This window comes from Hippocampus bargibanti, linkage group LG01, assembly GCF_051943395.1.
Source record: "Hippocampus bargibanti isolate YZ-2025 linkage group LG01, ASM5194339v1, whole genome shotgun sequence".
In the NCBI taxonomy this organism is placed as follows: Eukaryota; Metazoa; Chordata; class Actinopteri; order Syngnathiformes; family Syngnathidae; genus Hippocampus; species Hippocampus bargibanti.
In genome coordinates, this window is record NC_142734.1 from 11,792,695 (window position 1) to 11,810,470 (window position 17,776).

The 17,776-nt window shown below is 42.9% G+C and overlaps 1 protein-coding gene across 1 annotated transcript in view; it reads right to left on the reverse strand.

Annotated features, from left to right (window-relative positions):
* Nucleotides 1–11,422, reverse strand: part of atp6ap1lb (ATPase H+ transporting accessory protein 1 like b) — a 34,119-nt gene extending 22,697 nt beyond the window's left edge. The window contains exon 1 of the mRNA XM_088996236.1: nucleotides 11,169–11,422. Within this exon, the coding sequence (XP_088852362.1) occupies nucleotides 11,169–11,302 (134 nt within the window). The 5' untranslated portion in view covers nucleotides 11,303–11,422. The remainder of the gene's footprint in view (nucleotides 1–11,168) is intronic.
* Nucleotides 11,423–17,776: the final 6,354 nt, after the last annotated feature.

The following is a 17,776-nucleotide window of genomic DNA, read 5'->3' on the forward strand; positions in this document are numbered from 1 at the left end:
GAGACGGCCCCTCCAATCATCATTCACCTGGGTTCCCACAGCTGATTGTCATTCACTGATTGTGCCTTCTGCCTATATCTGTCTGCCGCTCACTACCGTCTTCTGTCGGAGTATTCTTGGTCATTGCCATTTCCACGTCCGTGTTGCCAGGTCTGCTATCATTCAGTTATCTTCCTTCACTCATCCCTGTTTGTTATTATTTGATGCTGTTTCCAGTAAAGACTCTTTATCCACCCAAGCCTGTCACGCCGTGTATTTCGGGTCCTTCCCTAACACCCAAAAGTCCGTCGCTCGAGGTCTGCCTCCTAGCACTCGAGCGTTCGTCACAACGCCATGACGTCTTGCCTTGCTCGAGAATCAAAACAATGGCTTCAGATTCGGAGAAGATGTTTTCTTGTTACTCATCCAGTTATGAATATGATTCAAATAGTTCTGAAGAGGAAAGCATAAATGTTTGCAATTGATTCAAGGAGTCCTCCCATATCAATTTGAGCCGCCAATGACAGCAATGTAGCACCCAGAAAATGCAGAAGATGGCGGAAATGGGCTGATTTGTCAGCTGGGAATTTGTGTCAGCGAATATCAAATAGTTGTCTTGGTGCAACACACAACGATTCACCATGGCATTATTTATGTGTTTTCCTTCTAATTTCGCCATCAACACGAAGTTTTCAGACCAAACAAAGTACCCAAAATGCATTGTGTGTCGCTTTCTCGGTCAGGGGCGGTCCAAACGTGACGTCACATGGGGATCGTCATCAACTCGAAAACAAGACTTAGTGAATATTCAGCACAAGTCTTAGAACGTAAACTATAGCTATATGCTGTGGAATCTTTGTAAAATACGCTCAGTCAAAGTCATTTGAAGTGATTTTATAAATTATGGACATAACTTGTCGGGAGGCGTCGGTTGTCCTTTAATGCTTTAGGTTTAGTATTTCCGTCCCAAACACTCCCTCCAAATGCTCCTGGCCCGGCCCCTCTGTCAAATTTTAGAACCCAATGCGGCCCGCGAGTCAAAAAGTTTGCCCACCCCTGCTTTAAACTCTGAGCTCCACGTATTGACCCCAAGTTGACAAATCCCAAATCGCTGAAGGGTTTATACTCATTCGGCATCTCTTTTATTTATGCATCTCTTTCCAGTGAGAAGACCATTACAAAAATTAAGTCTAATGGCGAATGGCTAAGTTTCTCCTGGTCCGTTCGGAGCGTGCAAGCCCACATTCTGGATATGCTTTAAGAAGGGGAAAAGGGCTTTTTATTTGATATGATTGCTGAAAGTAATGGGTGACAACGGACAGCTAGCTTCTAAAAGCAATCTCAAAATTTGATGACTGCTTAACTGCTGGAAGAATAGCTCATATAACAGTTAGGGGAAAGCTCCACAGGGGGAAGAGGGCATGGGAGGTAAAAGTAGAAGAAAGAAAAAAAAACTAAGACACAGCTCTTGCATATGATATGCAACCAGAGCTCCATCCATCTCACCTAGTCAGGTCTCAGCTGGCCAAAAGGGACCAGAGGAGTGTACAAGTGCTAGCTAAAGCCTTCGCAAGAAGTTCTTGTGCCAGTTTGGTGAGGTCAGCAAGCTTGGACTGCTGAGGCTACATCATTGGCCAAGCCTGTCACACGGTGCCTGAGTGCCGAACATACCCTTTTATATAATAATCGCCACCCTTTTGGTTCACCACACTCCCTCCTGGTAAGTCTCTTCAATTTGCCACCTGATGTCATGAGGTTGTCATGCATTGAGCACAAATCACTCCAGGGGACAACAAATCGAGAAGGCCGCTGTCACACACATGTCCATGTTATTGCTTTTTGTGTTTGAGCAGCAACGTATGAACCAGTCCAAACACACATATTCACGTCTGACAGGCAACTGACATTTGTCATGTACATGATGACCAGAGGGCAAACGTAGGCGAGTAATGACTTGTTAGGGATTTGTTCTTAGACATTTTATACTCTGTACCAACAAAAAATTGCTCTCCAATTAAAGCTATAATGACAATGAAATATAGAATTGTGGGGATAATTTATTGAAACAGGGGTGTGGCCCGCCACATCATTTTATTCGGCCCGCGAAAGCAAATCAAGCATGTCAAGTGTCACGGTGTTTGCTAAAGTCGGAACCAAAATTTCAAATTGTTGTACGTAAACCATAATAACAGTCATTATTCTTGACTTCGGATTTGAAAACTAGTTATTCATTAATTTGTTGTGCCTTCTGTATGTGATATGTGGAGCAGATGAAACATTATAATGGTTGAGCCAAATTTATAGCTGCCATCGAGAGGAAACCGTAAATACAATGTGACACGCGGCAAAAAAATGAGTATGACACCCGTGATGTAGATGGACTGTCTCCTTAAAAATGTCCTGCAAATTGGCCACAACAAGTAAATATTCTCCCTCATCTATTTTGTGATTTAAAAATAGCACTCCTTCTGTTCCGACGAAAATGTAATCCAAATTTGTTGCCATTGCTTATCATTGAGTAATTTACCAATTTTCCAATGGTTGACTGGGTAAACAAACTAGTTCATAAACTCGACTATAATAACTACTCTGTCTTGAATATCGGACAGAAAACATCAAACGCTGGCATTTGCTGGAGCATCTGGTGGAGCACGACAGCAGAGTCTTCTGACGTATTTTGCTTAAGAATAACTTGGCTATCTGAGGATGACCCAATGCCATCTCAGTGTTGTGCCAGTATTTGGTGCAACAAACACACTGGAGTATCAAGTTATCGACATCATTTGCTCATCACTTCATGAATCACAAAGTCCAATGACCATTTGTGAGTCTGGTGCTAGGAAACTTCCTGCTCCAAGCGATGTTTAGTTAATTATGAGAATGTCTATTTAATTTAGCTTTACTTCTGAGCAAATGACAAGAACTGAGCTGTATATTGTATAGCATGTTTGGATTAATTTAAAAACATCAATTTTGCGACAATACAAGCTTAGATTTTAAAACACATGTACTCTACATGTATTGGGCTTGTTGACAGAATGACGCTGTAGTCAAAGTTGACATTTATTGGAATGAAAAGTGATGCTTGTTTTATGTGGCTCAAGTAGAGGAGATCAATAATACACAATTATTTTATCAATTAAAAAATCTAGTATAATATAGACATTCTAGTCTGGATTGGCAAAAAAACATACAAAGCCCCTGATTGTGCCTGACTTTTTCTCATGATCCATACCTTGAGCCTTACCTACACCAAACTTGAACGGGTTTTTTCTTGGTAACCCTGCGCACATGTAATTTTCTCCTTGCGTTCATAGAAATAGTATCGTAATAAGCGGTACTATCGCTATAACCGATATTGATATAACGAGACTTTACTGTATATACATTCAGAAGGAGCGGTGCATGGTCTTCATTTATAAGTAAAGGTAACATGATAATCACGTTTTTTATTATTTTTTTCTATGCTACAGTTTATATAAAGAATGCTGACATGACATTTTAAACAAAACTCGTTAACTGTTGCCAATCAAATGGTTAATAAGCTACTCTGTAGAGTTCATATGTTTGTAAATCTGACTATAATAACGTCAGTGTCTCACCAGCCATGAACATCACCGCACGTCACTGATTATTATTATTATTATGATTATTATTATTATTATTATTATTATTATTATTATTATTATTAGTAGTAGTAGTAGTAGTAGTAGTAGTAGTAGTAGTAGTGTCTGAAACTCATGACAAAAATTTAGTGGACACCAAGGCAGACGAACGTTAGTTTGGCAATTTGCATACTCGGCACGGCAGCCAATCAGTACGCTTTACAGTCACGGTATAGTCCGAAGCACGACACAGGCTTCTGATTGACTGCCATGCCGAGTATGCAAATTGCCAATCAAACGTTCGTTTGGCGATTTGCATACTCAGCGCGGCAGCCAATCAGAAGTCTGTGTCGTGCTTCGGACTATACTGTGACTGTAAAGTGTACTTGAGAGTTTTGAAAGGCGCTTAGAAAGTGGAGTCCATGTGGCATGTAGCGGTTAGCTCAGGGGTGGGCAAACTTTTTGACTCGCGGGCCGCATTGGGTTCTAAAATTTGACAGAGGGGCCGGGCCAGGAGCATTCGGAGGGAGTGTTTGGGCCGGAAATACTCCGAACAAGTTATGTCCATAATTTATAAAATCACTTCAAATGACTTCGACTGAGCGTATTTTACAAAGATTCCACAGCATATAGCTATAGTTTACGGTTTAAGACTTGCGCTGAATATTCATGAAGTCTTGTTTTCGAGTTGATGACGATCCCCATGTGACGTCACGTTTGGACCGCCCCTGACCGAGAAAGCGACATACAATGCATTTTGGGTACTTTGTTTGGTCTGAAAACTTCGTGTTGATCCGTGTTGATGGCGAAATTAGAAGGAAAACACATAAATAACGCCATGGTGAATCGTTGTGTGTTGCACCAAGACAACTATTTGATATTTGCTGACACAAATTCCCAGCTGACAAATCAGCCCATTTCCAACGGAGCTTGGGCGCAATCTTCTGCTTTTTCTGGGTGCTACATTTCTGTCCTTGACGGCTCGAATTGATATGGGAGGACTCCTAGAATCAATTGCAAACATTTATGCTTTCCTCTTCAGAAGAACAAGAACAAGAAAACATCTTCTCCGAATCTGAAGCCATTGTTTTGATTCTCGAGCAAGGCAAGACGTCTTGGCGTGACGTCACGAACAAGGGGGGGGGACCTTCTGAAACTGGCCATTTCCGGATTCATTTTGAAGTCATTTTTATTGGTGTTTTTCATTTAACTAAAAATATCAGCCTGCCTGTTTTGGGTATTTTAGATGCTATAAAACGTTTTTCTGATGTCAGTGGGAAACACAAAAAAATGGTGCCGGTTGTCCTTTAAATGTAGTGTGTACAAACCTCATAGCACAGTAAGACCCCAATTTATTAACTGTCTTTCAAATGTGAAAAATATCCCTGATCAGGTAAATTTGTCTCAAGGAATATGGCGTTTACATACTATTTCGCAGATACTTGGAGGAGGAAATGGAAATAGATTAAAATAACATATGCACTGTGATTTGTCAAGATTGCGTCTGTTTTTAAGTTTCCATCGAAGGGGCAAAGTTAAAGAAATCAACATTTATTGAAAAATTTCAACATTCAAAACATATTATTACACAACGAAATATTCAAGCTCAATAATACCTACTTGTGTTAAATTCCGCCAAATCATAGATGGTTTGTCCTGACCGCGCGCTCAACAAACTCCTCACTGACGCTCTCGCCTTCACACGCTAACAATACACGCGTACCGTCGCCGAGCACACAAACATAGACTACCTGCAGTTGAAATTTGCATACTCGGCTCGGCAGCCAATCAGAAGCCTGCTTCTTTCTTCCGGACTTTCGCAAGCGTTACAAAGTCGTGCAATTGCATGTCATTTTCCAAAATAGATGCACAGAACCTAAGACTAGAAGAAAGATTCAAAAGAAGCTAACAACATATGTGACGCTACAAAACGTAAATTTACATTAAACCGTGACTGTAAAGTGTACGTGAGACTTATGAAAGGGGCTTAGTGGCTCGTAGGAAGCAATGAAAACGTTGCATTGTGCACCACAATGGCAATCGACTACTGTAGCAAAATTTACAGCTATGCGTATTTGCTGTAAATTGAGCAAGGTAGCATTTGTAGTTGGTGCATTCTTGATTTAAAAAAAACTTTATACTTTGTGACAATGTTTTTTAATGGGATTGGTTTTCAGTTGTCTGCCCTCTTGTTCGCTAGCTTTTTGTCTTGAGTTTTAGACACTGTACTATAATTTGGGCAAATTCGGCGGGCCGGATTGAAAAGCCTAACGGGCCGTATGTGGCCCGCGGGCCGTAGTTTGCCCATGTCTGGGTTAGCTTGTAGCGTTTGCTTTATTGAGTAGAACAAATGTTTGATTTGATTTCCTCGAAGAAGTTGTCGGCCACCTGGGCCGAGACGTTTTGAAAGTTACGCCCGACGTCAAGGTTGTACGCCCCGGGCCTGCGGGCAGACGTTATTATTATTATTATTATTATTATTATTATTATTATTATTATTATTATTATTATTATTATTATTATTATTGGATTTGTCTTTATTAGTCTCGCAGTGGAGAAATTTACATTTCACAGCAGCAATGTGACGAAAGGAATGAAAGTAGAAGAACAAAATACATGAGCTGCTGGAAAGGCAGCCACTCTCGCGCCACCGTCTTGAAGTCAAAAGAAAAAAAAAAAAAATAATAATAATATGACAACAAGAGCACAAGGGGGCACAAGCCAGTGTCTTATTGTGCCGGTCCCAAGCCCGGATAAATACAGAGGGTTGTGTCAGGAAGGGCTGAATCCCATACCGGATTGGTCGAGGCCTGGATTAACAACGGCCGCCATTGGCACTGTTGACCTTCATTGTGCCGGTGGAAAATGGACTACTGTTGGTCGAAGAAAGGGGAGGATGGAGGTGTGCCCAGAGGAAAAGAGAGAAATGGAATGCCAAGAATATTTAACTAAGAGTAGGAACTTTGAATGTAGGAACAATGACAGGTAAAGGTCGAGAGCTGGTTGACATTATGCAGAGAAGGAAGCTAGACATACTGTGTGTCCAGGAGACCAGGTGGAAAAGGAGCAAGGCTAGAGCTTAGGGTCAGGGTTTAAGTTGTTCTATCATGGATCCAACAAAAAGAGAAATGGAGTTGGGTTTTCTTAAAAGAGGAGTTTGTTAGAAATGTCTTGGAACTAAAAAGAGTATCAGATAAAATGATGAGTCTGAAGCTAGAAATTGAAGGTGTGATGTTCAATGTTGTTTGTGGGTATGCCCCACAAGTAGGATGTGAGCTGGCGGAGAAGGAGAAATTTTGGTTGGACTTTGATTAAGTCATACAGAACATCCCGAGAAGTGAGAGGGTTGTAATTGGTGGAGACTTCAATGGGCATGTTGCCGCAGGAAACAAAGATGATGAGGAGGTGATAGGCAGGTTTGGACTCCAGATGAGGAACGCTGAAGGACAGATGGTGGTTGACTTTGCTAAGAGAATGGAAATGGCTATTGTGAATACTTTCTTTCAGAAGAGACAGGAACATAAGGTGGCCTAGAGTGGAGGCAGAAGTACACAGGTAGACTACATTTTGTGTCAACGGCGCCATCTAAAGGACATCAGTGACTGCAAAGTAGTGTTTGGTGAGAGTGTAGCCAGACAGCATAGTTTGGTGGTGTGTAGGATGACGCTTGTGTGAGGATGAGGAAGATGAAGAAACCAAAGGCTGAAGTGAAGACAAAATGGTGGAAGTTGAAAAAGGAAGAGTGTTGCATGACATTTTGGACGGAGGTAAGACAAGCACTGGGTGGGCAAGAGGTCCTTTAGAATGACTGGCAAACTACAGCGAACATAATCAGAGACACAGGTCGGAAAGTACTTGGTGTATCGAGTGGAAGAAAGTTAGATAAGGAGACTTGGTGGTGGAATGGGGAGGTGCAGGCGTGTATACAAAGAAAGAGGTTAGCAAAGAAGAAGTGGGACACTGAGAGGACGGACAAGAGTATACAGCAGTACAAGGAGATGCAGCGCATGGTTAAAGTAAAGGTGGCAAAGGTCAAACAAGAGGCTTATGATGACTTGTATGCTAGGCTGGACAGCAAGGAAGGCGAGACTGATCTTTACAGGCTGGCGAGTCAGAGAGACAAAGATGGTAAGGACTTGCAGCAGGTTAGGGTGATTAGGGACAGAGATGGCAATGTATTAACATGTGCCAGTAGTGTGATAGAAAGATAGAAAGGGTACTTTGAAGAATTGATGAATGAGGAAAATGAGAAGGAACAAAGAGTAGAAGACGTGACTGTTGTGTGTTGATTGGCTGGAAAGTCGGCTATGCTCAGTCCCACAACTGCGCAAATGCCCAGTTTTTAATCTGTCTGCAAAAATCCTCAAAACAAGAAAATTTCAGCCAGAGAATGTAGTTAGCGGCATGAAAATAGGACTCTTAATCTTGACAAAAGTCAATTTGTTGCTCTCCTTCTCAAAAAAAAACGTGGAACGGAAGAGGAGGTCTGCATTTACAGGTCTCACGTCACACTAAGACTTTTGGGCATTCAGTTTCCTCTGCCGGATTGCTGCAATATAATTGGCTTGTCATTCAAGTAATTAGGACGTTTCAAAAGGTCTCAGAAATATAATGGATCCAACATTATTAGGAGTCACCACATTTTACAGGGAAAAATAGTGAATTTGTGTTCTGAAAATGATGGCAGCACATTTTAAATCAAGGTGACTGAAGTGCCAACTAGTTTTACTGTAGTACATAATTTATATACCATCATATAAGATCATAAATCTGATGTGCAGATTGTTTAACCACACCATCAACATGCAATACACTGTTATTTATCAATATATTGGTTTGTTCATTAAAGAGGCATTTTACAGTCTAGAACTCTAGATGTTTGAAAATGTTGAAAATTCGCAACACCTAAAGCTCACTTCCCTTTTAGTCAGCGGGATGCTATTTGAACGTTTAAAAAAAAAAATGAGGCATTACAAGCTGCTCTTACATAACAACATGTGAGTGTGTCACAGCTGAAAATGTTGCCGTGACTTGGTAACCCGAGAGAACAAGTCGTCATATTAATCAGGTTATGGACAAAGTTTGATTCTGAGCAAATGGGATCAAACTTTACATTCTCCTTTTGATGAAGTAATGCAGCCCTCTGCCATCGTAGCAGATGGCTGTCAAAAATGAGAGCAATGCCATCAAACTAATCATTTCTGAAACCACACTTCTCTTGTAGAACAATGACAAAGTCCACAAAGCAACGCCAATATATGTAAATTATCATTATGACCGTGTTATTATTGTGTTATGGGGGTGGGGGATAAACAAAATCTCAGTCCCACATTCGTAAATTACCACCAGCCATTCATAATTTATACGTACAGTTTAATATTTTAAACTGATCACAAGTTTGCGGCATTTATAAAGTGTGAATTCTTCCCACACTAGTTATGTGACAGTCAACAATTTTAAGCGCTACTCCACCAAAAAAAAATGCAACTCGTCGGGGAGGCATGCTACACGTCATGCCTCCCCGACGAGTTGCTTTTTTTTTTTAGTCGACAGGGAGACTTCGACTATGACCCTTCAGTTCCATAGCGCAAATATCTACAGTTTAGCCAGCAGAGGCCCTGACCTCTTGTGCTCCTTTGTTTATTGTCAAGTTTCAATTTGCGACCAACGGGTGGCACTGTAGGGCCCCAACTCCAGCTGCACAGGTATTGGTCATTTTAATCAGTGGCAGTTAAAATGACTCCTGGTCCGACCATACAGTGTCGGGTCATTGTTTGTTTCACCCTGTCAGATTTGTTTGGTCTTGTCGTGTTTTACTCATGGTTTTGTTTGTTACTTTGGACCTTTCTGTTCTGATGACTTTCTTGTTTGAGATTGTGTTCCTGCTGACTTTATTTAATACAATTTGTCAAATACACCCTGTTCCTTCCTCTCGCCTGCTCTTTTGGGGTCCAACACCACCACCGCCTTGCAAATCTTGACATTTATTATGTATCTGTGCCTTTAAAGGACAACCGACGTCACTTTTTTGTTTCTTAACTGACATCAGAAAAACGTTTTATAGCATCTAAAATACCCAAAACACATAGTATGATATTTTTTATTCAAATGCAAAACACCAATAAAAATGACATAAAGTGTCCAAAATCTGCAAAAAATTGAGCTGCAAATTGGGCATTTTCAGAAAGTTTTCAGAAAGTTCAGTGACGTTACGAGCCCCCAGCTCGTGACGTCACGCCAAGACGTCTTGCATTGCTGGAGAATGAAAACAATGGCTTCAGATTCGGAGAATATGCTTTCTTGTTACACGTCCAGTTATGAATATGATTCAAATAGTTCTGAAGAGGAAAGCATACGTTTGCAATCGATTAAAGAATTTATTCCGTGCCACCATCAGGCAACATTGAGGGGAAATGTCTCATCGAAAAAGAGGCACAAAATGGCGACCTCATGTGGCCACCTCCGTTTCCACAGGCTGATAAATTCCTTATATGGAGCTTGGACGCCCTCTTCTGGCGGCTTTTGGGTGCAACACGAGATCCTCGACCAAACAAGTACAGCAAAATATATCGACGTGATGGAAGGACCGCTACAATGTGTCTTTCTTTCACATACGGACTCGTCACCAACTCAAAAACAAGACTTCCTGAATATTCAGCGCGAGACTTAAAACGTAAAATATAGCTATATGCGGTGGAATCTTTGTAAAATACGCTCAGTAGAAGTCATTTGAAGCCATTTTACAAATTATGTACACAACTTGTCCGGAGACGTCGGTTGTCCTTTAAAGATGCCTTTTGTTAAATGTGGCTAATTAATTGTCATCAGCCATCACACAACGCATGTTTTGGTTTCCAATTCCTAGCGTCGCTTGGGTGCAACACCACTGGTCGTGTGTATGATAAACTGAGAGCAAGCGAGGCCCATAGCTGCCGGCTCCGTGTCTCCCTCGTAACACTCTTGTGAGTGACACTTGGGTTGGCCCCTAAATGTTTGATTCAAATGGGAACTGCAGGACTGCAACACGCAGACGTGTCTGGTTATGATTCCCTGTCCCTCTGTTACCCCCTCCACCTCCATGACTCCTCCACTCCTCTCCCCCACTCTTTCTCAATGACTGCATCAGTAAATTGACTCCAGCAGACCACCCCCTGATGCATCCTCTCCTCCCTGTCCCATGCTTGTTTACCTTCTTTCCATGTCCCACTTCCCTCCTTTTTTTATGTCCTGCCCAACCCCTTGCAAGTCCGCAGCCCCCGGAATTATTTAACGCCCTCGTTTCGGACCGACACTACTTTACATAGACAACAGCCTCATCTGTGATCGATGAGTGGCATCTGATGCAGTCCCCAACACAGAGGCAAACAATGGCGTGCAGTGCAGCCCTCTCGAAATACAGGCAGTCTTAACCATTCAGGGGACCGCCAAGGTGAGACGGGGAGGCAAGACGACAATGGGGAGGAATATGAAAGAGAGAAATAACCTTGCCCCCCCCCCCCCCCCCCCCATCACACACACTTACACACACGCACACACACACACAAACCTCGTTGCTCATAGCGATGGAGAGGAGGTTGGCTTTACCTTCTGTCCAAGATTTCAGGCACTTCATCGTAAGTGAGTCCGGGTTGAAGCTCTTCATCGGACAGAGTCAGTGCAGTCCGGGTGAAGGCTGACAACAAGGCGATGGAACATAGGAGGAATGCGTGCACAGCCATTGAGACAATGAGAGGAGACTGCCGCTGCTGTAGCGCCGCTTCATAATCTGCTATCCAAGCGGCGCCTGGCTCCCAGCTCTTCTGAGCGGCACTTGCTGCGGCCAATCAGCGGCGAGCACAGGGCATCGGCGTGCGTCACAGTCCCCTAGCTGTTCCCCCTCCTCCTCCTCCTCTCCTCTCCTCTCCTCTCCTCTCCTCTCCTCTCCTCTGCTCTCCTCTTCTTCTGCCGCTCAACCTCCCACATCCACTCCTGTGCTCTCCATCCACTCCACTTCTGGCATTGACACAGATAGCTGCAGGTCAGTCCCACATATAGGAAGCGGCTCGCTGCATTTCACAACCCGTCATACCTCTGCTGTCCCCAATTTTATACTCACACACAGAGAGTAACAAGAGCAAGCACACGCGCAAAAAATCTGTGAAAGTCAAGGTCAGATCACAGGGGAAGATGGGAGGATGTTGACAAGAGAGAGGAAAAAAAGCAGAGCCACGACTGCATGACCTAGATCTCCAGCGTGCTACCACAAAAGCAGAATTAATTCACTTGATCTATGCGATGTTGCGAGCCCGCAGCGGAGGAAATTGTCCACTGAGGCTGCAACTATGGATGACAGCAGCAGCTGAGCAGCAGTGGGACGAGACAGGAGGGAAAGGTCTGACCGCCGGTGACCCTGACCACTGTTTCAGTTTCCGCCGTGAGTGTTCATCCGTTATGAGTTTGACAAAGATCGCACCCCGTCCTCTCACATCTCCATAAGCAATGAGCGCAATATCAAGAGTGCTTATATAACAAAATATTTTGACCTACTATAGTGGGTGATTTTCTCATCGATGCATGGCAAGTGAGTCACACCGACGCCGTCTGTTGTTTTGCGCTCATGAAAGCCTTGCTTCCTCATGTATCATTTGGAGAGAAAAAAGACCTTTTTTTGGAGATGCAGCATTGTTCCTCAGGATCATCTGAGATATTAATTGCACTTTTATCTTGGTATATTTCTAAAATGCAGTTGCGGGCCGTGCATGTCACTCCTAGGCCTTCAGTAGTGCTATGTCTGAATCAGTAAGCTGTGAGTGTGGTGTGATATTACTACACGTCCACTAGAGGATGCCGTTGGTCACGAAATAACTTGTGACTTGAAGAAACTTAAAGGACAACCGACACCACTTTTTTTGTTTCCTAGCTGACATGAGAAAAACGTTTTATAGCATCTAAAATACCCAAAGCACGCAGGATGATAATTTTAGTCAAATGCAAAACACAAATAAAAATGACTTAAAGTGTCTAAAAACTATGTCAATTTGAACCCGGAAGTGGCCAATTTCAGAAGGTCCCACCCCCTTGTTCGTGGTGTCACGCCAAGACTTCTTTGCTCGAGAATCAAAACTATGACTTCCGATTTGGAGAAGATGCTTTCTTGTTACTCATCTAGTTATGAATATGATTCAAATAGTTCTGAAGAGGAAAGCATATATGTTTGCAATTGATTAAAGAATGTATTCCGTGTCATTTTGAGGCATCTGGAGAGAAGTGTAGCACCCACAAGATGGCGACAAACCTCCGTGGAAATGGGCTAATTTTTCTCCTTGGAATTTTTGTCAGTGAATATCAAATACTTGTTCGATTCACCATCGCGTTATTTATGTGTTCCTTCTAATTTCGCCATCAACACGGATCAACACGAAGTTTTCAGACCAAACAAAGTACCGCAAAATGCATTGAGGTGATGAAAGGACTGCTACAGCGTGTCCTTTCTCGGTCAGGGGCGTTCCTTCCGTGACGTGACGTCAGGACTCGTCACCAACTCAAAAACAAGACTTCCGGAATATTCAGCGCAAGTCTTAAAACGTAAAATATAGTTAGATGCGGTGGAATCTTTGTAAAATACGCTCAGTAGAAGTCATTTGAAGCGATTTTACAAATTATGGACACAAGCGTCGGTTGTCCTTGAAGAAATACTGTCATTAAATTGTTCGAATTTTTACTATGGATGTGTGGATTTATGATAACCTCATGAAACTGCAGTGACGTGTGGTGAGGTTCATGGCTGGTGAGGCACTGACGTCATCCATGACGTTACCGCTCGTCTCTACTTAGTATTTGAACGGTAAATGTGAAAATTCAGCGATTTTGAAAAAAATCCTAAAATGGTGAAGTTAAATGGACAAGAACTTTAAAGTACAAATCACTAAATACATCTGTTTAATTTATTTTTTCATTTGATATTTCCATGACAGCTTTCCATGATGACAGGTGAGGCACTGCCTCACCTGCCTCCGCTGACTGCACGTCACTGTGAAACTGCAATATTATTTGATGTTTGCTATCTTCTGAGCTGTCCAACCTTTAATGATTGGATTGGATTTGCCTTTATTAGTCTCACAATGGCGAAATTCATCCAGTGGAAAAATCATTTCGGCTTTTCCCTTGGGGTCGTCACAGCAAATCAATGTCCTCCATCTATCCCGGTTTTGTGCATCTCTTCTCTCACACCAGCTACCTTCATGTCCTCTTTGACCACATCCATAAACCTCCTCTTCGGTCTTCCTCTTGGTCTCCTGACTGGCAGTTCAAGATTCAGCATCCTTCTCCCAATATAGTCGTTCTCTCTCCTCTGGACATGTCCAAACCATTTCAGTCTGGCCATCTCAGTCTGACTTTCTCTCCAAAGCCTCTAATATGAGTTGTCCCTCTAATGTACTCATTCTTGGTCCTATCCAACCTGGTCACTCCCAAAGAAAACCTCAACATCTTCAGCTCTGCTACCTCCAGCTCTACTTCCTGTCTTTTCGTCAGTGGCACTGTCTCCAGTTAAAACATCGTGGCTGGTCTCACCACTGTTTTATACACTTTTCCTTTCATCCTAGCTGAAACCCTTCACATCACACCTGACATTTTTCTCCAGCCTGTCTGGACATGCTTCTTCGCCTCTTTTCCACACTCTCCATTACTCTGGACAGTTGACCCCAAGTACTTAAAATCCTCCACCTTCTTTATTGCTTCTCCCTGTAGCATCACTCTTGCACTTGGATCCCTCTCACTCACACACATATATTCCGTCTTGCAGCGACTGATCTTCATTCCTGTACTTTCCAGGGCATATCTCCACATCTCTAGTTCCTCCGCCACATGTTCCCTGTTCTCGCTACATATCACAATGTAATCTGCAAACATCGTGGTCCAAGGAGATTCTTGTCTAACATCGTCTGTCAGCCTGTCCATCACCATAGCAAATAAGGGGCTCAGAGCTGAACCCTGGTGGAGTCCCACCTCCACCTTGAATTCCTCACTCACACCGACAGCACACCTCACAACTGTCTTACAGTCATGATACATGTCTTGCACCGCTCTAACATACTTTTCTCTCTCACTCCAGACTCCCTCATGCAATACCACAGCTCTTCTCTGGGCACCATGTCGTACGCTTTCTCCAGATCTACAAAGACACAATGCAATTCCTTCTGACCTTCTCTGTACTTCTATATCAGCATTCTTAAAGCAAACACTGCATCTGTACACTTTTTTTTGGCATGAAGCCATACTGCTGCTCACAAATGTTCACTTCTGCTCTTAGTCTAGCTTCAACTACTCTTTCCCAGAGTTTCATTGTATGGTTCACCAACTTTATTCCTCTGTAGTTAGTACAACTCTGCACATCTCCTTTGTTCTTAAAAATGGGCACAAGTACACTTCGTCTCCATTCTTCAGGCATCTGTTCACCATCTAAAATCTTGTTGAATAACCCAGTCAGGAACACCACCACCACCACCTCTCCAAGACACTTCCATACCTCCATTGGTAAATCATCAGGCCCGGGTGCCTTTCCCCCCTTCATCCTCTTCAGTGCCCTCTTCACTTCATCCTTGCTAATGTTTGCTACGTCTTGGTCCACAACAGTCACGTCTTCTACTCTTTGTTCCTTCTCATTTTCCTCATTCATCAATTCTTCAAAGTACTCTTTCCATCTTGCCATCACACTACTGGCACCTGTTAATACATTACAACCTCTATCCTTAATCACCCGAACTTGCTGCAAGTCCTTACCATCTTTGTCTCTCTGTCTCGCCAGCCTGTAAAGATCAGTCTCGCCTTCCTTGCTGTCTAGCCGAGCATACAAGTCATCATAGTCCTCTTGTTTGACCTTTGCCACATTTACTTTAACCGTGCGCTGCATCTCCTTGTGCTGCTGTCGACTCTCGTCCGTCCTCTCAGTGTCCCACTTCTTTGCTAACCTCTTTCTCTGTATACACTCCTGCACCTCCCCATTCCACCACCAAGTCTCCTTATCTACCTTTCTTCCACTCGATACACCAAGTACTTTCCGACCTGTGTCTCTGATTATGTTCGCTGTAGTTTGCCAGTCATATGGAAGGACCTCTTGCCCACCCAGTGCTTGTCTTACCTCCTTCCTAAATGTCATGCAACACTCTTCCTTTTTTAACTTCCACCATTTTGTCCTCACTTCAGCCTATGGGTTCTTCATCTTCCTCACTGCCAGCGTCATCCTACACCCCACCAACCTATGCTGTCTGGCTACACTCTCACAAACCACTACGTTGCAGTAACTGATTTGCTTTAGATGTCGCCGTTGACACAAAATGTAATCTACCTGTGTACTTCTGCCTCCACTCTTGTAGGTCACCCTATGTTTCTGTCTCTTCTGAAAGGAAGTATTCACAATAGCCATTTCCATTCTCTTAGCAAAGTCAACCACCATCTGTCCTTCAGCGTTCCTCATCTGGAGTCCAAACCTGCCCATCACCTCCTCATCATCTTTGTTTCCTGCGCCAACATGTCCATTGAAGTCTCCACCAATTACAACCCTCTCACTTCTCGGGATGTTCTGTATGACTTCATCAAAGTCCAACCAAAATGTCTCCTTCTCCGCCAGCTCACATCCTACGTGTGGGGCATACCCACAAACAACATTGAACATCACGCCTTCAATTTCTAGCTTCAGACTCATAATTTTATCTGATATTCTTTTTAGTTCCAAGACATTCCTAACAAACTCCTCTTTTAAGAAAACCCAACTCAATTTCTCTTTTTGTCTTCACCATGATAGAACAACTTAAACCCTGACCCTAAGCTTCTAGCCTTGCTCCCTTTCCACCTGGTCTCCTGGACACACAGTATGTCAACCTTCCTTCTCTGCATCATGTCAACCAGCTCTCTACCTTTACCTGTCATTGTTCCTACATTAAAAGTTCCTACTTTTAGTTCCATGCTCTTGGCGTTTCATTTCTCTCTTTTCCTCCAAGCACACATCCCTCCTCTCCTTCTTCGACCAACTGTAGTCAATTTTCCACTGGCACCCTGAAGGTCAACAGTACCAATGCCTCGACCGATCCGGTATGGGATTCAGAGGTTTGATTCGCATATTTGTTTTGGCATTTTTTTTTTTACGTGGGATGCCCTTCCTGACACAACCATCTGTATTTATCCGGGTGTGGGACCAGCACAACAAGACACTGGCTTGCGCCCCCTTGCGGCTACATTAAAGTGATAAAAGGAATGAAAGTAGAAAAACAAAATACATGAGCTGCTGGAAAGGCAGCCACTCTCGCGGCGCCGTCTTGCAGTAAAAAGAACAAAAAAAAAAGAAGTCCATCTCTTCTTGAAAAGTCCGTCTTGAAAATGGCTCTAGCAATATCTCTGCACCCAAATCCATTTCTTCTCCTTCATCCATCATGTGTTGACAAAACTGCTATTAAACTAACACAAAAATGATCGCTGCAGATACAGTGTATTCTTGCCACGATGCACTTATCACTAGTGTCTAGTGATATTAAGATTGGCTAGTGGCTCGCCAATCATAATTCATTGCGAATACTCTGACGTGGCCAGCACCTTCGAGCAGGTTGCTACCACGAACTCTGATTTGTTAAAGCAACAGTTTCATCTACATTGATTGTTATGCTCCAGGCCTGCAGAATTGATTGTGAAGGTGTCCAGGTAGATTTCTGACCCTGGTAACAAATCATGACTAAAATGTGATTGGTTCAATGCTTAAATACAAAAACACACATCTGGAAGCAGCGCAAAAGGGGGAAAGTAATTAAATGAAGCTGAAAGACAATTTGGAATTATTTAATAAGAATTCATGGACAAAATATAATTCGCATTAGTCTGTGATTCAGATATTTTTAGGCCAGCAGAAAAGGCATTGCAGGCCCTGACGGCCCACCACTGCTGAAATGTGTGTTAACTGCATGTTCCAGAATTAAACTCTGCAATGTGAGGCCGAGGTTGTCCAATTGGCCAATTGGCCACTCAAAACAAATCATCAAGATCTATTGAGTACATGAATTTCTTTCTCAGCGTATTCTTTTAACTATTTTGGTTTCCTTGTGGGACATCTTTCTGAACCCATTGGGCTTGCGAGAGATGACCTAATTCCACCCTTTACAGCTTTTACAGCTTCCAAGCCAGCACAGAGTCTAAAACACTCAATTGTGCTACATGCGAGTCTAGAT